This window comes from Aedes aegypti, chromosome 3 (assembly GCF_002204515.2).
Source record: "Aedes aegypti strain LVP_AGWG chromosome 3, AaegL5.0 Primary Assembly, whole genome shotgun sequence".
Lineage (NCBI taxonomy): Eukaryota > Metazoa > Arthropoda > Insecta > Diptera > Culicidae > Aedes > Aedes aegypti.
In genome coordinates this window covers 370,891,194-370,917,898 of record NC_035109.1, presented here as the reverse complement: position 1 = coordinate 370,917,898, position 26,705 = coordinate 370,891,194, and the positions used below count along the sequence as shown (strand labels likewise).

The 26,705-nt window shown below is 38.9% G+C and overlaps 1 protein-coding gene across 9 annotated transcripts in view; it reads right to left on the bottom strand.

Annotated features, from left to right (window-relative positions):
• The window catches only part of LOC5577286, a 71,069-nt gene that overhangs the window by 20,022 nt on the left and 24,342 nt on the right, over positions 1–26,705 (bottom strand). For 7 of the 9 annotated variants that reach the window (XM_021851031.1, XM_021851030.1, XM_021851026.1 and 4 more), the window contains 2 exons: positions 9,780–10,085; positions 166–1,276 (listed from right to left, as the gene is read on the bottom strand). In XM_021851031.1, the coding sequence (XP_021706723.1) occupies positions 166–1,276; positions 9,780–10,085 (1,417 nt within the window). Of the gene's footprint in view, positions 1–165; positions 1,277–9,779; positions 10,086–19,409; positions 19,685–20,631; positions 20,785–26,705 lie in introns of those variants that run through there. The other 2 variants (XM_021851033.1, XM_021851034.1) reach the window with 2 other exon arrangements.

Below are 26,705 nucleotides of genomic sequence, written 5' to 3'. Positions count from 1 at the left end.
AAGTTAAGAAGTTTGAAAAACATCTTTCAAGAGTCTTCGATTTGGAAGTTCTTTTTTCTAAGGGCCTAAAAGACCTAGTTTATGGTGGTTATGAAATTCTAAAAACGGTATCTGTTCATTAGCTAGCGTTGATTTCGTCCCTGTCCATTATATACCATAACTCACCTTTATGTCTCCTGGAATAAGTCCTTATCACTTTAGGCGACTTTTGTTCACTTAGCTCTTCACCAACAACTATCCTTTTGTTTTCGTCTTCGTGTTCTTCTTGTTTTTCTTCTCTGTTTGTCTTTTCCCTCACTTCATTTTCCACATGTTTTTCACATATCACTTCCGTAGTTTCTTCCAGTTTGACCCCCTCTATATTGGCGTCTCTTCGCACTTGTTCACTTGGTTCTTTTGCTTCCGCTTCAGGTTCTTCCTTCACTTCTTCCTCCTCAGCTTCCGACAACACGGGAGCCGGATTGTTCTCGAGAAACGTCTTCAAATCGACACCCCCCTCACTGATCAATTTATCCAGCGCCGCAAAATTGGCATCGTTCTTCACAAACGCACTGTGCTTCTCGGCGGCCAAATGGTTCGCCAAAACGTCGTACTCGATCCGGCAGATTTCACAATACCCGCACCGTTGCTGTTGCTGCTGCGTCGGCTTCGTGCGGGCATTGGTTTGATTGGTGGTGCTGGTGGTAGGGGCCGCTTGTCCCGCGGCCTTCTGCGGATTGTTGGTGGTTCCGGTAGCCGCTTTCGGACTCGGACGATCGCGGTCTCGGTCACGATCCCGATCCCGATCTCGCTCGCGGTTGTTACTGTTGAACGGGGACGCAGTAGATCGGGTGTTCAAGTTCAGTACCGGCCACTTTTTGAACAGCTGGAAAGCCGGTCGATAGTGCCGCTGAAAGGATTCGATTTTGATGAAGTCCCCCCGCAAGTGCTGAACGTTGGTCGATTTTCGCACGGGTTCCGAAGAAGACGCGGTAGTTTTCGAGAGCGAAGGGAGATCGTGGTTCCGATGGGCGCTGCACGTTTCGATGACCTTCTTGAAGAACTTGACGGCGTACTCGGTGGTCCAGATGGGTTTACCCCAGGACTTGGCGAGATGGGCCGGCGATTGCTGGAGCCGATCGGACTGCTGGTTCGGTCGGTGGCCCGGGGCTGGACTGCAAGGGCTCTGAGGTGCACTCGATGCGTTGTTACTGTTGTACTGTTGCTGCTGCTGCTGCTGTTGTCGGACTCGCTGGAGCATAGCATCCGCACGGCTGCGCGGTATCGATGGTTTGACCTAGGATTAGAAAAGGTGGAGATCATTGTTAGAAAATATTATTGAAAGACGTCTATTAAGAGGATACTCGTAAAGGTAGCTTAAACTATCAATTCCTTTTATTGCTTTGAAGGTATATCAGTTTTCTTCTATTATTGAAAGATTACAAAGACACTTATAAGCTAATAATGACACTATGTTATAAGAAGGATTATAAAGACACTATAAAGTAACATGTAAGAACTCTTTAAAGAAACTTGTACATATCCATGTTTCTAGATAGTCTTACAATTACTAAATTTGGATAATTAATGACTATTTTCTATCTGCCTCTTTTTCATTCTGCAGGGATTTTTTATGCTATTTTCAAATTCGCCTGGGTTGAAATATCGCTAAGCCTGTACCCAGTCAAAATAACAGTTAGTGTAAAAATTCACAGCAGAACGAAAGAGAAGATAGAAAATAGTCATAGATAATGCATGAACTGGTGAACTAAATTCGGCGACTATTTTTATACCGTGTACGCACCTAACTTTGCGCAGCTCCAAACTTTGCGCATTTTTAACAAGCATGAAAAAATGATAATTAATCAATGATTTTTTCAACAATTCTGTTTCAGTAACATGTTCGTTTATGTGAAATAAGTATTTGACATACATTTGTTTACTAAGAAACCCTCGTTAATGTTTGTAAACAATCAAAAAACCTTGACGTTACTCGTATAAATCTCAACTTTTACACCGTCTTAACACAAGCGCTAAGAAGTGGCTCTGCCAAAAATCAACATTTTTCTGAACAAAACTGTGTTGTGAGAAGTATATTTGCGGTATATTTGCAAAAAAGGTAATATTTTATTAATTCCATTAATTTTCCAGACAATATGTCGATTTTTTATTTGAAAAAAGCGATGCGCAATGTTAGGACTTGCTTTTTACATAAGGGTCTTAATTTTTGCGCACTTCTAGCAATTCAAAATGGCACGTAAATACATGTACGTCATTGCAAATGATAAAAGCTGTCGGTCTAACCAGGAATGGTCACTCAATCCATAAGGCAGCGGCTACATATAATATTCCTGAAAGTACCTTTTGTATGAAGCTGAAGGCAAGGTGTGCATCGAAAAATCTCGGACTACCCTACTGAATACTGTATTGACGCAGGAGGAGACTTTTATTGTAAACTTGGATAATTGATAGCGGTTGGCTTCTCAGTTGATGGACAATGATTCACTTTCCAGTTGTCTAGCAAAAAAGCCCGCTCAATTATGGAATATCCGGTACGTACGACAACAAAAAGTAATGAATCGCTAGTGATCAACGATACATCTCCCGAACTAATTGATGCTTTCCATGAATTCGATTTCAGTGGAAAGCTTGAATATACTAATGGACAGTATTGCAAACGAGAAAACTCTCGAGCATAGTTCGGCTGAGCTTAAGTTGAAGCACATAACTGCTTATTAAGACTCGTCAAGTTCATCTGGAAATCCTCCATTTCCAGCTGACAACATGTACAACAGAGAAGATTTGCTTTAAAAAAGCTTCCAAATTGTGCGAAATCGAATCGTTCACGACCATTAGCAGTGAACACGAACGTCGAATTTCGATAGTTATTCAAAGAGATGGAATAAAACAAGAAAAACGATAAACAGAAACAACACAAAAATAAATAAAGGTTAAGAATTAAAAAAAAAAACAAGAGAATAAACAATACGTACGAAAACAAACAAGCACAAACTACGGCTGTAAACTGTATTGTTCAGATTGTAATCTTGTGAATATATAATAAAAAATGAAGAACAACTCAATAACTCACTATTCGTGGCCACTCTATGTTTGGGGTGGATGAACAAATTACATTGAAATTCAAGGAAAAACTCCTGATGAAACTCATATTAGTTATACCCTTTTTGTTTAATACAAAAGTAATAAAAAAGTAATATTATTTGAAGCTAACGAGCATTTTAAGGCATGCGCAAAGTTAGGCACATCATGCGCAAAGTTAGGAACAATTCAGATTTTGTGCGCAATGTTAGGCACAAAATATTGTATCACCTTTTGCATTTTTTTAATTTTTTATGAATTATTTTTATTCTTTTTAAATCATGTGTTCTACTGAAGGGTTAAATGCCTATCTTTGGCAGAAATTTGAATAAGAATATACATATTTTATCCTTATTTGAAGCAAAATAGGATGATAATTTCTTAACTGCGCAAAGTTTGGTGCGTACACGGTATCTTAGTGAAGATAGAATCTTTAAAAAGACTCGTAAAGCCTTAGCCTGTGCTACCTGACCTGGCTAGAGCTTTTTACCTGAGCTGTTTGGGCTGGCCAGCATTGCAGATGTTGGTAAGGTGAGTTTTGTTAATATTTGACAGCCGTATACTCACCAAGCTTGAAAGGACTCCTCAGAGGTTTGTGTGGAATCTTTGAAAAGGTTTTTATGGATTCTTCCATCCCCGTAGAAAAAGTGATCGAAAAATGCTTTTTACTGATGATTATTTCTGAATTACTATCGGTTGGTCATTTTGCTTATACTGTACTTCGCATGCAAAAATGCTAAAGATAATCATTTTTTCCAAAAAAAAAAAAAAAAATTCAAGAAGGTTGGCTAGCTGGATTTATTGATGATCGTGCCCCGCGTGTTGAAGCCTGCCCGTTTTATAACACCTTCTAGCGCAATATTGAACAAGAGGCAGGGAAGACCATCGCCTTGCCGAAGTCCTTTGCGTGTTTCAAACGGGTCCGATAATGCACCCGATATCTTCACACAGCACTGTACACTATCCATCGTTGCTTTGATCAGTCTAGTCAGTTTCCCGGGAAACCCATTCTCGTCCATAATCTTCCATAGCTCTTCGCGGTCGATGGTATCATAGGCCGCTTTGAAATCGATGAATAGGTGGTGCGTAGGGACTTGATATTCGCGACACTTTTGGAGGATCTGCCGCAACATAAAGATTTGATCTGTCGTCGATCGCCCGTCCACAAAACCGGCTTGGTAGCTTCCCCAAATCTGCTTGCCAGTGGCGATAGACGGCGGAAGATGATCGGGGAAAGTAGTTTATAGGCTGCGTTGAGCGAGAGCTCTTTCAAAAGATAAATAAGCCATTTTTCAAGAGATTAGTATAACCTTTTTCGAATGAATTGAAAAACCTATTGTTCAGATGTTTCTAAGATATCGAAGAACTTAAAACAAAGTGGCCACCAAATTTTGATTTTAGAATTCCCGTTTTTTTTTCCGGTAGAATTTTTTATTAAGTGTTGCCGGTTTTTTATTATGCTAATAAAACGATAGGATCCGGCATTTTTGATTCAATTCCACAGGCGTTGGTTTTAAATGTTACTAAAACTATACTTCTCAACAATACGCTTTTTTAGTACATCTTACTACCGAGTTTCAGACAATTTGGCTGACAAAATCCCCGAATGCTAAAGCACAAAAATTTTCTGAAAACCTGTGTAAATATTCAAATTGAAACTCCTTGCAATCACTAGCGCCGCCACACAGCGAATTGCGTCAATCAGTGGTGAATATCAGTATCTTGAAATACTTCATATTCACCACTGACATCGTCATGGGAACTTGGCGATGACAGCGCCACCACGATGTTGCTACTTGTGTTGCTTGAATGGACATTAAATGTCTTACACAGTTTTACAATTGGATTTCAACGTCTGTTATCTGTGGCTAAAGTAAATCATCGAATTGGCCAAGTAACCCCAATTAATATATTTAAATTCCTAATTCTTCGTTTTCTTTCCATTATATAAATTAAGAGTTCTCTACAGAAAACAACTTTAAAGCATCCTTTTATTAGTTAACAAGTCACATATTAGAAGCTTTTATAAATAAAGGATTGATATCAAGAACATCCGGATTTATTGTGGTGTAGATATTTAGTAACTGAACCAAATTTCAATTCAATTTTTTGAATGTTAAATCTTTGGTAGCGACTGAGTGTTATAAAAATAGGAACTTTAGACACCTATTGTCTGAAAAAAGAGACAAAATAGCGACAAAACATGAATAACAAAATAGACACCTAACATGAATCAGGAGATAAGAGTTTAATTCCTAATGAAATCAGGCCAGAGATTCGTCTGGGCATATTTCTATTTTTTAAGACATTACTACAAATAATACTGCCCGTATTACTGTATACATTTTTCAATTAATTTCTCAAGGAATTTCATCCGGTATTATTTCAGGTATTGGTCCAAAGTTTCAGATATTTTCCGAAGATTGCCTCAAGTTAGGATGGATGGATAGATTTATTTATTTGAGAGATTTGCAGTCCGAAGCTGGCACAAACTATTAAATTTCTTCAGGAGTTCACTTGGAGACTATTTCCCATAGAATCCCTTCGAGAATTTTCCTAAGGGATTCATCAAAGTTTGTTTTGGATACCTGAAGAATACAACCTGGTTTTTGTCAAATATAATCAAAGAAATTAACTCAGAGATCTTCAGGAATTCTTTTAAAGATTCATTATGATATTCGGGGTTCTGGGTTCTGTCCAACGATTTCCATAGAACATTCTCCAAGACTCTCGTTTAGAACTTCTTCAAAAAATCAACTAGAAATTTCTTCAAAGATGCCTGCAGGGATTTCTTACAAAATTTTCCTTCAGAACTTCTTGAAAATTTTATCAAGGACCAAGAATAACTCATACTTTTTTAAGAATTCCTACTGTAATTCTTTGAGATTTCTCAAAAAGAGTTTGGAGATTTGTCCAAGTATTCTTCCAGGAATTTGTCCATGAAAATATGAAACAGAAATTTGAGAAAACTGTTTAAAAAAAAACGTATGGTATTTCTAAAGTAAATTTTGATATCACTTCTGAAGGAACTAGTGTAAGTTCTTAAGTCACCCTTGATAATATGGGTTACTAGAAAAACTCATAGACCCTTGAGGAAATTTTAGAAGAATTTCTAGTTGAATTATTAGGATGATTGAAAAAAAAAAACAATCAATCGAAACTCTGGATAATATCTTGCAGGATTTTCTCAAGGAATTGCTTAAAAACATCGGACGGAAACGCTTAAAAAAATTTGCAGGAATGATCGGAGGATATTATAGAAAAAGGTGCAGTGTTCACTAGTATGGAACCTTAAATAAACTTTTGTAGATTCCAGAAGATTTTTGAGAAACTCTAGAGGAACTTAATGAAGAAACACAGGGTCGAATTTGTGGAATTCGTTGAAATGTTCTTAAAAGTTTTTCTTGAATAACGAGGAATTTTTGTTAAACTCTGGAATTATACTTTGCAGGTTTTCTTGGAAGAAATTGTATAAAAATCTTCGGAAGAAATATCTGGAGGAAGTCCTAGGATAGTGTTCGGAAAAATATTCAAAGCAATCTTTTAGCAAATTACTGGTGATAGTAATGTTGAAGTGCTCGAGAATTTCCTGGAGCGAATTCTGGACAAACTTCTCAAGATATCTTTTGAAATATCGTTGGAAGAGTACCTGAGAAATTTGGTAGTGAAATCTCCAAAAAAAATTCTGGAGAGATCCCTGTTTGAGTCTCTATGAATACCAGATGAAACAGTATTCCAGAGAAATCAAGAAATCTGAGATAAAATTCTTGAAGAATCAGTTGAATAGTCTTGTAAGTCTCTGAAGGTTCCTCTGAAGCCTGCTGAATTTTGCATCAGAACGCACTGCAAGCAGGATAAGGAAGAAAAGAGACATTAGAGACCGTTTTGGTTAAAAAAAGACACTAGTAGAGAGACCTTTCATAAAAAATAAACACTTTTAGAGACTTGAATGAAAACAGCGACCAAGTCTCTAAAAAGAGACCTGCTACCAGCCCTGAAATTGATAAATTGATTGTTTCGACATTTTAAATTAAAAGTGGATTAAATTCCGGGTTACTTTCCCAAAAACAGTTTTTAAGTTTTTCAAATTACGAATAATGTTAGAAATCGTTCATACCCGAAAAGATCCTCACTGAACAACTCAAAAAGCGGTTTGATAGAAACGCAGCCGAATTCTTGTTAGGGTTTTTGACAGAAAAATCCTTTGTCATGAAAATATTCTACCATGAATTACCGCCTCGAAGAAAAATCCCTGAATCCTGAAAATCCCCAAGAATTCCAGACTTTTTTTCAGGTTCAATAAAATTCTCTGATAATTCCAGGTTTTACAGGTAGTAGGCACACTGCAAAATGATTAAAAATCTCTTTTTTAGATGCTTGGACAACATTATTATTTTTTTGAAAAATTTTATTAAAAGATTCTTCAAAGATGTATTTAAATATGCTTGAAGACCTGTTTTATGACAACTCTCTTGAATTGTCCCTAGACGAGAACAATATTACCAATATTAAACCTAAACTGTATGGTTGTAATCAATTATGCTTTTCGGTTACGCAGTCTTAATTTTTACAACGGCTTATTTATTTGCTTGACGTTTCGACACGGGAATTGTGTCTTCCTCAGGGGGTACATATTGTTGTCGTTTGTAGTCTTATGTTTTGTTTGAATTTAACTGTCAGGTCGGGTCGCAGGTTGCAAAGAAGAGAAATTGCGCCATTGCTAGTACAAGCTGTGTTAATAAGATAATTATTTTTGCTAAGTCATGTACCCAAAATATCCCGACCTGACAGTTAAACAAAACATAAGACTACAAACGACAACTATATTTACCCCCTGAGGAAGACACAATTCCCGTGTCGAAACGTCGGGCAAATAAATATGCCGTTGTAAAAATTAAGACTGCGTAGCCGAAAAGCATAATTGATTAAACCTAAACATTTCACTGCGTTCAAGAAAATCGATAATTTTCATGGTGCTAATTCAAACAAATCACAAACAAAATCGCGTACAAAAAACGCTTTACTTCGGCTGCTTTTGGCTACCGAGGTCGAACTGGGAGAGGAAATGAGGAGAAATACTGTTACGTTCGATCAAACTTTTCTGATTTCACCTCAACATTTGCTCCAAAGTATTGATCTCACCCTCAGACGAAATCAATAAATTGATGTGTTACATCAATCCATGAATATATTGATGTCAACTAGGGGCCGCTTATGATATGTGTAAATTACTTTGAAGAGGCTCTTTTAAAAAGTTTGAAAGATCCTTTTCAGCAAGCTAGAGGGATTTTATTCAAAGGGCTTCAAATCTAACAGTAGGTTCAGATTTTTATGCCAATTTCCTCGGAGAAAAAAAGCTTGAGAGAGGAAAACTTACAATAAGCATGAGGGCATGAGGGACTTCATTGTAATGATTCAAATTACTTTTTCAAGGGTATGTAAAGTTTTTTGACGTTGGATATTTTTTTCAAACAAGCTTTAAAACACTGTTTTGAAATGCTTGGAATACAGTCAACTCTATATAACTTAATATAGAACACGAAATCAGTGTAGCGGTGGTTCAAGGGATCATCGAGGTAGTCTTGAAAATCAGCTATAATTTGTTACAGAGACACGGAATATCATGTTATGGAGAATTGAATATACTTCTCTCAAGAGGCTTGTAAGGCTTTTTATAAAAGTTTTAAGGGTCGCTTAAAAGGTCTCGCTCGCAAGATATGTTTATAAGACATTCTTCACATATTTAAAAGACTTCTATCGAAAGGCGTAAAACACCTTTTGAAATTGATAATAAATCTTCGAATTGAATTCTACTAGAGTTTGTATCCTTTGACAGATACGCGTATTTCGACCTCAACTGTAAGGCCGTCTTCAGTGTCGTGTACTAGACTCGAGTCTGAAGTCGAGTCTAGTACACGGCACTGAAGATGTCCTTACAGTTGAGGTCGAAATACGCGTATCTGTCAAAGGATACAAACTCTAGTGGAATTAAATGGTATAGTACTAAATTCGTTTTTTCATCTACCTTTTGAAAGAGACATTAGCATTAGCATTAAACAATTCGTATAAATTCCTATGGACCTGTGCACGAATTCACTATTTGACGTTTGAGCGGTGCCGTGTTGTTTATGTGGGCATGGTAACGAGTGCATATGGCACCGCTCAAACGTCAAATTAGTGAACTTGTGCATTGGTCCATACTGTCATATGAGGGTTTCCTCCTTTACGTCCGTTACCAAGGTTAAATGTTTGGGACTAACTCTTGACTCTTAAACAAGACTAACGCATTCTCCAGCAGTTGAGAGCTGTCCTGGCCACGCCTTGCGAATGCAGAGGAATTTATTTTAACACCTTAAGATGCAGAGGACTCTACGATCTCTCATATGTGTTACGGGATATTATTGGAAAGGGTAAAACCATGAGGTAAGTTCCGTAGACGTTTTGACCAATCAAAAGTCAATAATTACACATTGGTTACAGAACGAAACAGAGATATTTGATATTGAAGACTTATTTCAAAACACTAGATGACATTCATAAAAGGCTAGTAAGATCTCTTTCAAAAAGCTTAAAATGCCTATATTGGGATACTTTTTTCAACAATCTTAAAAGGTGGCATTTATGTCTCTTGACTATGAACTCCCAACGTTTGGGACAATCTACCCAATAACCCTAACAAAACCAACATCTAGGAAACTTACGGCTGTAGACCCGCTGGCCAGCGCCAGTCCTGGCTGCGTCGGATTCGGTGTACCGCCTATGCATGGTGACGACGGGGAGGCCTCGTTCACATACTGCTGCAGATGCGGATGGTACACGTACGATAGCGGGGTCCTCGGAGTCTGCGGAGTTGTCGGAGTGACGGGGCGTTGCTGCAGCTGCTGACTGGATTGACCGCTGTCCGATTCGGGTCCCCTGCGCTGTTGTGGATTCTGCTGATGCGGGTTCTGGTAGTCCTTGTCGGTGATAAAATGGGTGATCTCTTTGTTCAGGAAGAATTCGATTTGCTGTGATGGGAGAACAGAAAAAAAAACTGCGATTAGTGTGTGTCTGTCGGAGTGGAATTTGCAAATCGTTGTTAGATGGGCAACCAGTTGCGTGAATCAGCCTTCGCTGATATTTATTTTATTTTCGGGGGATGGTGAGGAGCAGATGAGCGCAGCCAAGACGTGCAAGAGCCATTTTAAGATGCGAGGCGGAATCAATATGCGAGAAGCTAAGACGATGATTGCGACGACGACGACGCAGCATTCAGACAATTTGCTTGAGTTTTCAGAACCAGTAAAAGCAATTGTCCGGCATAACAAACATCGAAGGAAGCGAATCGATACGCAAGGAAACCGCAAAGGAGGGGTTGTGGGTGGTGACGGTGGTTGCGAGAGTCGCTGGGTGAGTTCCCTCAACGGAGCTCACTAGGACATCGACGAAAAGGAAGATTGCGCGCGCAGAATGTACGAATGGGACTTCAAAACAAAACGGACGAGAGTTGCTTGAAGCAAGATGGAACCAACACTGACTACCGTCGAGTGCGGCCGGGTTCGTTTTCATGGTGTTAGGAGGGAGGTTCTCTCGTGAGATCCGGCTGTGTAACATTCGAAAACAACCAACTGCGAAAATGATTCCCATTGATAACCGCGTATCCAACATGCAATCTTTCCATAAGTTGCACTATGCAGCAGCAGCAGCAGTACCTTCCAAAAGAAGGAAAGTGCAGTAGTTGAACGAACGACGAGAGCAAACGACCCGGAACGACGTCGGACGGGATCGTGCAACTACTAAACTGATTTTTATGTTTGCATGTTTGCATGGAATGGAATGCTAAAATTCTGCTGGTTGGAACGCAGCGATGGCAATGATGATGATGGTGATGATGGCGACTCGGTTGTTGTTGCAGACTAGAATATCGATCCAACTCCAAGCGAGAGCAACGATTTGGACGATGTATGTGAAGAATGTCGGCGATTTGCAGAAGTTCATATTCGCATTCATTCAGTTCTGGACTTAATATGGTTGGTTACTTCTGAGGTAAAGTAAATTGTTAGTTCCGTGAAATAATTATGAAAGAACATAGTTAAACTTCTGTCCTCGTAGGTAGTCTTCGAGTTAGGTGTATTTTATTACACTTTAAAGCAAAACCGAAATAAACTTGACAAAGTCATACACGAGGATGTGGTCTAACATCCAATACGAGGTTTTACTCCATCTTTTCACCTTCAGTTTCCCAGAGTCAGATACTTGGGACTTATCAATGTCTTTTAAGCTAGATCGACTCCCAACAGTGCCGGTTGAATACACCGGTTCCTCGACCGGTGGGATTCCAACCCACGACCCTCAGCATGGTCATGCTAAATAGCTGCGTGTTTCCCGCTACGGCTATCTGACTACCACGTGATCACTCATTCTGCTGTGATTATGATCTAGAGTGCGATGTTGCATCACTGCTGTTGGTTGTCAGATCAAAGTGATATTGATAGTTTTAGGACATCAGACATCAGCTGATATGATTGATACTATGCAACTCTGGAGATCCTACTCGGGATACCTTCACAATTCTGTTCAAAAACCATGCATCACTATTCGGTTTACCATCCTGAGAAATTAATGAATTCGTTGAGACACTTCCCCAACTATCCACTAAAGAACATTCAATCATATAAAAAAACATGTAAAAAGTGCATCCACTAGTGAGATATTTGTAATGGCTGAATATTCACTAAAGATCTCTGCTCTAGTAATTTACCAAGTCTTGCAAAAAAAAAACACCAAGGATCAGCCGAGGGAATACTCATGGGCTTGGGCTTAGCCACGATTTCCTTCAGGGCAAGCTACCTCAAAAGTTCATCCTTGAATTTCACTCAAATCATCACTATATACAACTTCTGTCCTCTTTTTGAATGAAACGTTAAAATATCCAATTACATATTCAGATTGGAGAGAGTCTAAAGATTAAATTGGTAGAGTTCCTTTTGATCGACAGTTGCAGCCTAGCCAGTTATTGAAACGGGATCTAAGAATTTCATGCAATTCTGAAAAGACTTTTATGAAATATATTCCATCAGCATTTCTTTCAGGAATAACTTCCAAATTTCTACAAGTATCTAGCAGGTATCACTCTAAGATCTTTCAGAAACTCCACAATGCATTCTACTAAACATAAGGCTCTTAATACACAATGCACGAGTTATCACTTAATGCACTTCGAAAACTACTACAATGATTTCAATTTTTTTTCCATAGATCACTAAGTATTTTGCAAACAGTTCAACTAATGATGCATTAAATTACTCAACAGATGCTTTCATATATGTATTTCCTCTTGAATTTCTTCAGGAATTACAATCCTTAGAGGAAGGATTTATTCAGGAATACTTTTAATGTATTCTCATGAATCAATTCGTTTTTTTTAAAGAACTCTTTCATATTACATTAAACTTTATTCTAGAGATATTAAGATACTTTTTTTTTGGAAATGGTATTTTTTATGGGATTTTGCCATCAAATTTACATGAAGTTTATTATACAGGGTATCCATTTTTCAATTCCCGGTTGTTTCCCGGTTAGGGCTTGATATTTTCGTCTTTGGAATTATGTGTTAGACATAGCCCATGGTTGGTTCCTTGAGAAATTCTTGATTTGCGAAACTTACGTTAAATCTAAGAATAGATGTTTTGAACAGAAATGAGATCTCCAAATACATTTCATTGTTCTCCTATGAATCTGACTAACACTTGGACATGGATCCAAAATTGAATCTCCCAAGCATTCTATCGAAGATTTGGACGAGAATCTCGTCAAGAAGTTTACAAAAATTGGGCCAAGTATACCTAAAGGATCTCGCTATTTATTTATCCATCAAAGATCTTGCCATGAATTCATGAAAATTTTTAAAAGAAATTCGTTGGGGACAATTGCAAAAAATCACAGTAAACATGCAAAAATCCATACAAAATCTCGTCAGCCGCCTCATAAGAACTTTGTCATAGATCAAGGACTTGTTCAACTAGTAATCCAGACAAAGCTTCACCAAGAATCATTATTATCATTAAGCCCGGATATACTTCAAACGAAACTCTTAAGTAATCTCTGTCCAAGAGATCAGTATATCTTCCAAGAAACATGACCAATATTTTTCTGGCTCGGCTTTTCGCCAACCTCTACGAATCTACTAAGAATTTCGAGCAACCTTATTAGAAATTTACTAACAACCTCTTCAGTTATGTCTCTGAAAGAACTTTCAAGAAACTGAACAATTATCAGTTCAATTTTCATTAGGATTCCAGCAATGATCTCATTAAAATTTGCCATCAATCAAAATGGAATTCTAGCAAGCATCTTGCCCAGAACATTTCCAGGAATCCTTAGTACTCTTCTAGAAATGTTTCAAAGATTTTAAACCGCCAAAATTAGTCATGATGCAAAATACGAATGACAGATAATCGTTCACCATCTGAAAAAAAAAATCTAGTTTGCCCTTCTTCTGAGATTCTTTGAAAATTAACACCAAAACCAACAATCAGAATCTATTTTTTTCCGAACACCAAAAATTCTTCAGAGATTCATAAATACGAACTTCTACACAATTTTTAGGAATTATTTTTCAATAATTACACTTAATCCTGTATTAGATCGCTTTCGAGTCCCTGTTTAAACCGAAAAAAGTCTCCTTAATTCCATCCAGAGATTTCTATACAAATTTTCCCAAGATTTCTTCAAAAAACTGTAAAACAAATGCTTTGAATTCCTAAGAAGATGATTTTTTTTTGGGTTGTTAGATGTACTCATAGATATATGATAGTAAAACCTGGAGCACTAGACAAAATCCTGAAAAAATACAGAAATTATTCCTAATGTATCTTTTAAAGAATTCCTGTATAAATATTTGAAGGAACTCCGAGAAAAATCATAACACTCTCTAAAAATCTCTTGAAGAAATTTCAGCATTATAATACTTATAATACTTGAAATAATTTCTTAAAAAAAAATATTGACATGAGTATTATTGAGGTGTTCTGTACGCTTCTTTGAAGAAGCTGAAAAGGTATTTCTAGGAGAATTGGAATGATAATATCCAAAAACTTCTAAAGACAAATTACTTTGAAGAATCGCTGGAGCAATTTCTTGGGGATTCTTTTCAAATTTTCTGTAATGATTCATGTAGGAATCCTCCGATAATCTAAGCAATTTTAGGAAGAATTTTTCAGGATGATCATAAAGAATTTAGTGTAAAATTTCAGAATGAAGTTAGTGCAGTTAATGTAAGAATGTCTGAACCAGTTTGCGGATGAGTCCTCAGAGGTATCCCTGAACTTTTTTTTTTGTTTAGTTTAAGGTTTCCATCAAGGATTCCCAGAAAAAATGACAGGTGAAGGATTTTTTGAGGGATCCATGAAAGAGTTAACGAGTTATCAAGAGCAATTTCTAAAATAATATTTTGAAGAATAACTAAAGATATCTAAAGCAAAATAACTGAACAGATTTTACAAAGAATAAATAAAAACTATTAAAGTGAATCCTAAAATTTTATAATTCCTGACCGAGTTCAAGAGAGAATGCATGAAAAATTTCTAAAAATATGCAGAATTCCAGAAGGGGAATACCTATGAACTTCTTGACGAGTTCTTTGCTATTCATACAAAAAGTTTCACATTCTAACATTGTTTTCCAGAGCAATTGTATTGAATGTTCAATAAGTGGTGCCCGATGTTGGTAATAGAATATTGTCAAATGTTTCTGAAAAATATGTTATTGTCGAATAAGACTTACTTCAAAGCTCTTGAATGCATTGAATACAAAGTTTCGTACAAGTCACTTGAAAAACTAATATAAAATTAGCATCAAAATAAAAAAAATATCGACTGAAAATATTACAAAAAAATCGTCAAGATCTTATTAAGGATTGTTCCATAAATCATGCACTGCATCATATTTGGAACAACGTATGAAGCTCTTCAAGGATCTTAAAAGAACAACATTAGAGGAGCCCACCATATGTTTTAGTTGAGCTTCGTAGAAATATTTCCAGTAAAATGGATACCAACAATCCATCCAGATGTGCACCATAGTTGGTGAAAAATTCATTGAGAATCTTTAGTCAAGCTATTGCTAAATATGGCACTATAAGTCCATAAACACCTATATATTTCGCTGAAATCAGCAATTTTAAAGTGAATTTTGCCAAACTGAACACTTTAGCAAACCATATTGTTGAAATTTCAGAACGATTTGTCGAAATTTTTATCAAATTTCGCTGACTACCAGCAATATATTTTTTAAATTCTGCAATTCGTACAAAAATTTCAGCATTTGCTGAAATTTTCAACCAAGTTTGCTAAAAACTTCTTCTTCTTGGCATTAACGTCCCCACTGGGACAGAGCCGACTACTCAGCTTAGTGTTCTAAGAGCACTTCCACAGTTGTTAACTGAGAGCTTTCTTTGCCAAAGTTGCCATTTTCGCATTCGTATATCGTGTGGCAGGTACGATCATACTCTATGCCCAGGGAAGTCAATGAAATTTCCATTACGAAAAGATCATGGACCGACCGGGAATTGAACCCAGACACCTTCAGCATGGCTTTGCTTTGTTGCCGCGGACTCTAACCACACGGCTAAGGAAGGCGGCTGAAAACATCCACCCGCCAAAATTCAGCAAAATATTGCTGAATGACTATGATGTGTAGAGATTTTTTAGATCAACCTGCTAAAAACTTCGTAAACATATTAAATTCGTCTAGTTTGTTGTAATGCTGATAGCTCCGAGATGAATTCGTCAACAAACATTGAAAAAATACACAAAAAATTTTATAATGAGTCAAGATTTTGAAAAAAAATTCCAATAAGCAGCTCTTGTTATCAAATCTACATTGAGATTTTTTTTGATATCATCGAGAGATTAATTGATATAAAATTGAGTTTGCTTAAATATGTCCATTATTAAAATTTATTGATTTCGAAAATTAGATAGCTTTTTTTTTATAACTTAATATTTTTCTCATCAAAACTGACACTTTTTGTTTGATTTGCTTCATGGACCCCTTGAGAGGTCGTTACGGCCCCTGTTTGAAAACGCAGGATTAGAAGTTGAGCCCTGCTCAAGCGAAGCTTACCCAAGTAACACAATTTGTCATAAATAAGGTCAAAATACATCTTTCATACATCGCCGCTGTTCTGGGTCGAATGTACAATACTAAATTTCATACACCTTTAGAACCGAAAAAGCGCAGAAATAGAAGGTTTTATAACATTTCTCATAGTTCAATTGGATGTTTTTCAATACCTATTCCGTACTTCTCATGGCAGTATGATTTGTTATATCTAAGTTATACCATTCATCATTATGACCAATAAGTTATAATCATGTTATCGAGACGTAATTTGTTGTTTAGAATACAAGCCCACAATGTGTATTGTTTGGAACGTTTTGACAGCTCAAAAAAGTAAAAACAAATAAGATTAATCATTGATTGCAAGTAGTACAAGTAGATAACGTTATGAAAACTAATATCTTGCTGCATGGAATTGTGCCGGGATTTTTTTATCAAGCTACGAGTTGCGATATATTAAGAAACCTTTGTGCATGTATGGTATATGTTTTTTTTTATGTGGCGTGTTAGATTTTTGGTGAAACTGAAGGCTGTGCTTCTTGTTTTTTCATGCGCCTTTTATAAGATGCGTTATTTCAATTTGTGCTCCGTGAAATTTACCGATCGTGTATAATTTTCGACTGAATGAACCAACGAGAAAAATGGCGGATTCTACCAGATGCGTACAGGGTAGGTAAAAACTCTTTGTAATGGTTGTCGGTTTAAGTTCCTACGATAATTTAACTGGTTTGCATTTTTTTTTTATTCAAGAGTGCGCAATTTGTGATTAATATTAAATAAATCAAACTTTTTGCCTGGTTGGAATACATTCCAGACCTGCCGTGCTGATAATCGTTATTTAGCAATGTGTTAATTGCCTGCAATAGAAGTTCTACATTTATAAATATTTCTGATCGGTGATGTAGCATTTTTTTTTTTGAGTTAATTATAGAGGTTTTAAACCTCGCGGTTCATTCACCTCTGGGTGGTGATGTAGCATGGCAGGGACAGAAGGTACAGGTTTTGTGTTTGAATGAAGTTTAAATACATATTAAGCACGTGTTGAAAACAACAATTCAAAACATGCTGTTTTTAGATGAAAAGTTAATTGTCATTGAAAAAATCACATTAACAAATTTTTATTTGCGCATTATTTTCGTGAATATTTCAATCATTTTTCTCCCCCGCTTGCATTAATCACCATTTCGCTTAATTATTCGCTACAGATTTTGTTTTGCTACACATCTCTGCATCCATCTTCGAATAGAAACTGAGAGTCAAAAAAAAAAAAAACAAATGCTAAATATGTATTCCATTTGACAGGAAAAAGCATTATTATAACATCCTCATCAAAACAATCATACAGATATGTACGAAATATGTTTTCAGAAGCAACTTTATAACTTAATTTACATCGACTGAAGTTTAGTTATGAAGAGTGCTTTAATTTAGTAATATATACATTTATCGATCAGGAATATGACACAAATGCAGTTACTGCATTTGCCGGATTGATATGTTTTTCTAAAACATCGCCTGAACGTTTTTAAAACAGAAGATGTATTGGATTTTATCTTTAACGCCTAAATATAACATCATTTTCAGATAGCTGAACAAGAAGATGTTTTCTGTGTTACTTGGGTAAATTTACATTTTTCGATAAAATCTGTTTAATGGCATGTATAGTGTTAATAAAACTATGTTCATGAATAAATTATTTGAAAATATGAAATCAACTACATCAATTATTAGAAAAAAAATATCAAAAAAATCACGTTATTTCTTTTGAACTCGTGGTTGAAAAAATAACTGTAAAATATATGTTGAAATTCAAGTTATGCTTAAATTACTGTGAAAATTTGATACAATCAGTCCATAAATAACTCAGAGAATACCCTCTAAAGTTGACAATTTTGTATGGGAAAACGAAACAGTTACTAATATAAGTATTGTCTAATATTGTAAGACTGTCACAAATTGTCACGCTTGATTCGATACCCTATTCGATATGTTCTGTATATCGAATTCGGAGGAGGGCAAGGTAAGTGTTACTTTTCAGTAGTTTCTTTTGTTCTAAAAAGTAAGCTATTATAGTGTTTATTCTATTGATAAGAAATTGGCTTCTATGTTATGTTATAGCAAGAAACAACCTTAGGGCATAACAATTCTGAAAACTAGAATTTTTAATCAAATGTTCAGAATATGTAGAAGACACAGATATCCCTAATCAACCCAAATAATTTTTAAAATAACAAAAATACGTTGAAAAATGAATTTTATAGGCTTGTATCTGGATATTAAACCGATAAACCCAGCAACAGAGAAAACCATTAAGATACCGAATCGAAGTATATAGTATTTGACCTATAACCAAGAATACCTGCATTCCTCGTATACCCCCCAAAATTTAAAGACATAGTACATTGCACTAGATAGTTGACATTCTGTCTGTGCAAGAACATGAATAACATCAACGTTGTGAAAAGTCCAATAACGTCTCTAAAGTGAACACGAAACTCCTCAAAAACCAGTTATGTTCATTCAAGCAAACCTTATTTCCATTGCACTTCTCTCGACGAGCCACACCAAAATCCACCACAGCTCGCACTTATTTCAGGTGAAACTTCATTATTCTGCTTATTTTGTTGTTATCGTAGTTGCTGTTGTTGTCGTTTCCGCGCTAATGTTTATGTTGGCCTCGTACAAAGTTTTGCTCATTCTGCTCTTTTTGCCTCCTGTTTTTCTTACTCCGGCGAACCGGCTGTATTGGTGTGACTCATGGCTCTGGGTGTGAGTCACTCACGGCCTACTATCATCAATTGGCCGCCTCGTTCGCGAAATGGGTGACGACCGATGTTGTCATTCATGGCCTGCTTGGCATGCGCGCGCACGCTCTCACCAATACGACGGGGTCGTTTCGAATCTCGCTCTAGCGAGGGTTTTTTTTGTATGTTTCTGTACGTCCGAGTGAGCGCCCTCTTGTGAACGCAAGGCAAAGAACACGGCCACAAAAGAGACTAGCGAAGAGGGAAAAACACGATATGTGAGCTGAGCAAGCAGCAGTAGCACAGCGAAGCAAACCAGGCAAACGAACAACGACGGCCGCGATACTCTGGCTTTTTCCGATAAATGGAAGTATTTTCAGCCATATTTGATTTACGCAATGGTGGTTCGCTCGCTGGGGAATTATTGGTGAAATTCGCTGCAATTGGCACTATTCCGGATCGAAAAATTGCATTATTGACACTCACACATCCAAACGGCAAGGCCGGAGATGGGTTCGCCTTGTAACCTAACTGACGGTACTGCGATAACAACAGATGGCACTACTGTAACTCTAAACCGCCACCACTGTCTCGAGGAATTTGGAGGACTTTTCCAACAGCGCAGTAACACTTTTCATGCCAATTTATAACAGAAATTCTAGGAAAAAACTTGCAACGTTTCACACACGAACTAAACCACTCCCGACGACGACAAGACACGGTCTATCCGTACGCGTTTCTCGGTGCAAAGTAAAGTGGAAACTCGCTCTCACTCAACAGCAAGCAGGCAGTTTGTACGAGCCAGAGCCAGACTCGATTCATAGCAACGTTTGACGTTGGCTAATGTTGGAATGGGACTGAGGGGCGAAGTGGCGCGGTGGCATCGAAGGTGGCCATGGAGAGATGGGGAACAACGACGAGAACCATAGGAGCAGCAACTTTGCTGGGCCTTCTGCTGTTGTTGATGCTGCTGCTTCTGCTTCTACTACTCTCAATGCTCCACGAAGGAACGTATAAGGCAGGCAAAGCCACTACCGCTACTGCTGCTGCTGTTGTTGATGATGGTTCACATTCGCATTCACATTTCGCTCGAAATTGGATTGGGCCCGGACCCTCCAAGGCAACCCCACACCAACCGAACGATCATCTTTCTACATTTTCTTCTTTTGCAGTTTTGCTGCCTGCACCTTTCTTCGAGTCAAAAACTCCGGCATCGACGAACGAATTTTCGCCTGCATTAGGCTATACGCCTGCTTCGATTGCTTGCAACGTTTCTCTCTGCGTGGACTGCTTGGACTCGGCCAAGAATTTCAATCACCTTTTCTCAAAAGCAAAAGAAAAAAAAACATGCTCCATGGATGGGGGGGCTGATCCGTGTGTATGCATAGTAAACATCTCCCCCGAAAAAAAAGATAACACACAATGTATCAGATAACCAGTGACGTCCCACCCAAAGTGGGGGCTTCCTTCTTCCGATCGGATTTTTTCTTCTCGTGTGTATTGTGCACACATCTCTTCTCCTCTTCCGCACTCACACTTGCTCCATCTCACTCTAGCCTCTTGAGCTGTAACCCTCTTGCAGAATACACCGCCAGTCTTCCTTCACAAGATTCACTTCAAACCAGATCAATCGGAAAGTGCAGAAAACTATCCCCAAACGCCAACGCATCCGCCGTACGCCATTATCAAATTTTCAAATTCAACTCACTTCACAAAAGCGGAAAATGGCGACCGTCGACGTTGTGTGCCTTTTTCACATCGTTTTCAGTCAGCAATCGAATATGCGTCCACACTCCGTACTGTTTTCACTTGGATTGTACGCGACGACCAGTTCAGTGCTGCTGCTGCTGTAGAGAAGGCAATGGCAAATATCACTCGGCAGGGGTGAGTTACCCGGTCCAACTGGCTACGGAGACTCTCGCGAGGACTGGTTCGTCAATCGGGCCGCGCATCTGCTGCTTGGTCGCTTCCTTGGCTGTGTAGAGTGAGTGGTGCTGGGCCCAAGAAGAGTTCCATGCTCTTCTATATGCTGCATATTAGAGCAGTGGGTAGTAGCATAGCGATCATACAAATACAGACGTATGCTGGGTGGGTGACCGGCCTGAGACCGGTCTATAGTTTGAAGTTGAGATACGGTGGAATAGAGTTGTCCATCTACATTCCGACGTACATGGCCCAAACCATTTTCTTAATTGTTATTAATATTTTATCAGGTGCAATTCAATAGATCGGATTTGTCCTATACCTTTTAAGTACCTGTATTGCTACCTCTATCTGTTGAATCCACCTTCATTGCAAACCATCTTTCACCATTGAGATCGATTAATAACGTGCGTGTGGAATTAAGCTTTCTGTTCACTGGAGACCTTGCAACCCAAAACATGCTTAGAGCACTCTAATTTGTTCAAGGTAATAGCAGCTGGGCTTGCGGAAAACACTGCACCCGATGAAAGGCATCAGCGCCACACTACGTTATCTGCCGTAACCGGTCGCTGGTTCAAGTTCAACTAGAATGTGGCTTTTACTCCCAGAGAGGGTGATAGGCCCGTAGAGCGGGCACATAACATACTACGCTGTATCATTCGCTACGGTAGATCTAGTCTACCGCGACAGCTACGTAAGTTTACCAAATAGATTCGAAGGTCGCTTCTGTCTATAACGGTCTACGTTCTATCGAGTACCTTGCTGCAGCTTTACTGCCCGCGTTGCGTTCTTTTCCTCCAGAATCATTCTACACTCCCCGTCGAACCAATCGTTCCGTCGACTCCGTTCAACGTACCCAACAATGTTTTCGCCTGCGACATTGAAGGCTGCTTTTATTGTACTCCAACAGTCCTCGAGAGGAGTTTCGGCGTGCGAATCCTTCTCCGGCAATGTTGGTTCGAGATGCTGGGCGTATGCTGTGGCGACATCCGGCTGCTTCAGTCGCTCAAGGTTATACCGAGACGGGCGTCGGTACCGTAGGTTGTTAACGACGGAGAGTTTTGGGCGCAGCTTTACCATTACCATTAGTGGTCGGAGTCAATGTTAGCGCCACGATACGTCCTGACGTCGATAATGTCCGAGAAATGCCGTCCATCAATCAAAACGTGGTTGATTTGCGATTCTGTTTGCTGTGGTGATCTTCAGATGTATCGGTAGGGAAGGTTATGTTGGAAATAGGTGCTACCAATGGCTATATTATTTGAGGCGGCGAAATCAATCAGTCGAAGGCGTTTCACACTTCGTTACTGATGGAGACAACTGTTACGTAGTGCTTGAGATAGTCGGTGATAGTAGTATTGGACATCTGCGGCGATAAGTCGTGTATCCTAATGGCGGTAATAGGGCCATCCACTTAAATTGGGATAAGACAGACAGCTCCGTTGAGCTAGATCCAATATCGTAGATGTTGCTGCTTTGCTAGGCGAGGACGTAAGCCACCGTTGTGCATTTGGAGGTTCCTTACATCGGCCATATCGAGTTTAACGAAATCCCTGAGAAACCTCTCCACGACGCTTCGGCAAGAAGTTGTAATCCACAACATAAGTGTTCTTCCTATACGAAGACATCTTGTGTTCCACTCAGTAGTCACGAGAAGTTTGAGCTATGAAAAAAAACGTCGTTTGCGCACAAAGGGCAACTGTCAACTGAAACTTTGACTGGTCTTGTGAATGTCACGAGGAATTGCGCCATGCTTCCGGTTGAACTGTTCATCCTGGCGTTTATTGAGGACCACTGGCTTGGGTTGGTCATGGTGGAGAAGATCGAGAACCGTCTTCACAAAAACAAAATAAAGACCCCCATGTCCTCTGCAGTTGTCCAAAATTTTATGGCACATAAGCTGCCCTTCTACGCCGACTTCTTATATGTTCTATGTAAATCTTCTGGACCTCTTGAAAGTGTCCTCAAATCTCTCCGCCTGGCCGTTGGAACTCGGTTACTGCTGATGATGTCGGGAATCGAACGATGCGGAATTCTGGCCACTTCGTGAAGGCGTCTACCACTATAAGGAAGTACAGACCGTTGATTGGGCCAGCGAAATCGCTCCCAGGGAGATTGAGCGAGCGGGCACGACTGTAGTGGAACCTTGTACGATGTCTTTGAATGTGTGGCACAGCTTTCATTAGACAGTTTCACAAAAATCAAAATTTCTGGGATTCAACCAGTCACCCCATTGTCTTAGTTGCAATACTAAAACAAACTACCAGACAAATTTTCATCCGATTTGGAGAAGATTAGGAGGTGCCTCAAGTCGAATTTGTGTTTTTTGGCTATTGTTTACATTCAAAAAATTCTAACGAGAATTTGGAAAAACGTAAATCAAAATAAATACCACTAGTTGAACGTATTATTAGTACTTTACAACTTTTGAAAACACTGTCTGCCGATTAGAGATGGTTTTGACCTCATAAAATTGATTTCTGTTCATTAAAGTACCTGTAATACATACATTTCTCTACAGTTTTTGTTTTACAAGATTCTTAACCTCATGCCTAATCATAAAAGTTCAACCGTAGTATCATTCCTTTGTCATTTCTGAACATTATTGTAGTACATCATTTTGGTATCCGAATTACAGATAAATTGTAAAAAATCGTCGGAAATACGACATTCCTCATTCCCCTGCATTTAGAGCTGCTGCCAAATGGCGCAATTGCTGACTGTGGTACTTATAGACTTCACAGCTCAACAATAATAATTTATTTTCAAAAGTCACGGTCTACTAAGACATTTGTCGAGCTAGCACATCTCTTTTTCTTCGACGAGTAACGCAATCTATGTCATTACCATATTTTATTCGAAATTTCCTTGTTTTTAAAGCTGTCTTTTTGACACTTTTTCCAACTTCTGTTTCTGTTTTCCAACTTTGTTTTTCCAGTTCCACCTGCCTTCTTCGGTTGTTTTTTTTCCCGTTGTAAGAACGCTTCCCTCGTGTACCCTATCGCACATTTTCGGCTTTTCCTGTAGGATTTTCCTCAGCCGGCAAGGCGTCTCCCTCCAATGTATCGAGACATTTTTGATTCCTTCGATCATAATTCAATCTGCCTTTTTAAGGAACTCCCTCCTCTGAGGCGAAAATTGTTTTGCTTTCTCCGGTCAGATTTCCACCGGCCATGTGGGCATCTCTATCTTAACAGGCGAGATATTCTTGCTTTCTGCGGTTAGATTTTCATCCGTCCCGTCGTTAAAGCGACTCCCTCATATATGAGGCGAGACATTTTTGCCTTCTCCGATCAGATTTTCATCTGCCGTTTGGGCATCTCCCTCTTATAAGGCGAGCTATTTTTGCCTTCTTACGGCTGGACTTTCATCCATCCCGTATTTAAGGCGACTCCCTCTTATGAGGCGAGCCATTCTTGCCTTCTCCGGCCGGATTATCACCCACCGTTAAGGCGCCTCCCTCCTAGGAGGCGAGACTTTTTTGTTTTTCCTCCTGTCTGATCCGATCAGATGCTATCCGTTGGGAATGCAGACACTTTATGTTTACCTCTAGTTGCAGGTGCCGACTAGAATTTTCAACTTCCGCAGAAGGTTCTTGCTCGTCGCCAATGTGGTACTTATAGACTTCACAGCTCAACAATAATAATTCATTTTCAAAAGTCACGGTCTACTAAGACATTTGTCGAGCTACCACACTGACATGCTACAAAATTGAACATAGTAGCTTAGCTTTTTCAATGATGGATGATGATTGAAGAAACCAGCTATCAAATGTCATCAACGCAGTCGTGTTTCAAACAACATTCGCATTTGATGCCAAGCAATTACATATGTGATATAGCCCTGAGGTCAAGCTTCTCGACTACCGATCTTGAGGATCAGAGTTCAATTATGATTCTTTTTTCGAGTGAAACCAATGTTTATTATATGCAGCATAGAAAAAGGACAAAAGGCGCAAATCACTACTTGAGCATTTCTCTTCATTCACTTAGTAGTGTTCAATTTTGTAACATGTCAGCAATTGCGCCATTTGGCAGCAGCTCTAAATGCAGGGGAATGAGGAATGTCGTATTTCCGACGATTTTTTACAATTTATCTTTTTTTTTTTTTTTTTTTAAATCTTTATTAGAGTGTATTTTAACGCACGAGGGCTAGTTCTACACTAAGGGACACAATTTATCTGTAATTCGGTTACAAAAATTATGTACTACAATAATGTTCAGAAATGACAAAGAAATGATACTACGGTTGAACTTTTATGATTAGGCATGAGGTTAAGAATATCGTAGAACAAGAACTGTAGAGAAATGTATGTTTTACAGGTACTTTAAGGAACAGCAATCAATTTTATGACTTCAAAACCATCTCTAATCGGAAGACAGTGTTCTCAAAAGTTGTAAAGTACTAATAATACGTTCAACTAGTGGTATTCATTTTGATTTTCATTTTTTCAAATTCTCGTTAGAATTTTTTGAATGTAAACAATAGCCAAAAAAAACACAAATTCGACTTGAGGCACCTCCTAATCTTCTCCAAATTGAATGAAAATTTGTCTGGTAGTTTGTTTTAGTATTGCAACTAGGACTAGGGGGTGACTGGTTGAATCCCAGACATTTTGATTTTTGTGAAACTGTCTAGCTTTCACATCTCTTGACGAAATTAGCAATGTTGTCATCGATGTTCGGCAAGTACACGTAGCAACGTGCAATACAATAGCTTCCATCTGCTCCATTCCAGGATGTCGTCGTAGGAGTTTTTTGAGAATCCGCTGACGAAATCTGTCCGGGATCACCAAACGGTTGGACATCATGACGCAGCCCTTCACTACCGATAGTGCGTCTCGATGAGCGAAAAACGGGTGAACTTCAGGATTAGCGATGCCATTGAGTTTGGAAGGCCATCCACGCTGGTTGATCTAGGTCAACTTGTTGAAGAATTGGAAACTGGAGGGTAGCGTAGCGCACCGACTTGGATATTACTGACAGCGAACTGGCAGCTTCCTGAGACGGAATGTCGATGTCGTTTTCTAGTTGAATCGAGGCGATGATGAAATCCTCCTCCGATTTACTGTAACTGTCGATGAGGCGGGACAGAACGTCGGCGTATCCAAACTCCGTGGTGGACACGTACTCGATGTCGAAGTAGTAGCACAGAAGCGTCAGGGCCCAACGTTGTAGTCGGTTGGCCGTATGGACCGGAATTCCCTTCTTCTGTCCGCATATTCGCAGGGTAAACTTGCGTCCTAGCAGCAAACGATGGAATTTTGTTACGGCAAACACCAGCTTAAAGCCTTCGTTATCGATCTGTCTATAATTTGCCTCCGCGGGAGTGAGTGAGTGTGATGCGTGTGCGACGACTTTGACCGAGCCATCGGGGAAGGCAGGCACCGATCCCGGATTGCGAGGCGCCGGCAGCAACGATAATGTTTAATGTTGGAGTGTAATGCGTCAGCAGCAAATCCGACTGGAGTACCTCTTTGAAACGCTTGAACGATTTCTGGCACTCGCTGTTCCAAAAGAGTGTGGCATCCTTCTTGGGCAGCGCGTCGAGAGACCGCCTCAGTTGGTTCATTTCCGGCACAAACTTCGCATAGAAATTGACCGCGCCAAGTAACGAACGTAGAGTTGTGACGTGACATCTTTGGGCGGTGGCATCTTGGCAATGGCTTTCATCTTGGATGGATCTGGATGGAGACCATTCTCATCAACGATCCGACTGCAGAATGTTGCACTTTTCTTCCCTCAATACGAATTCATACGCTTGAAGGCGTTAAAATAGTGCGTTGAGGAATTGGTAGTGCTCCTCTTCAGTTTTGCTGTAAACAAAGATGTCGTCAGAAACGTGTCAACACCTTCGAGA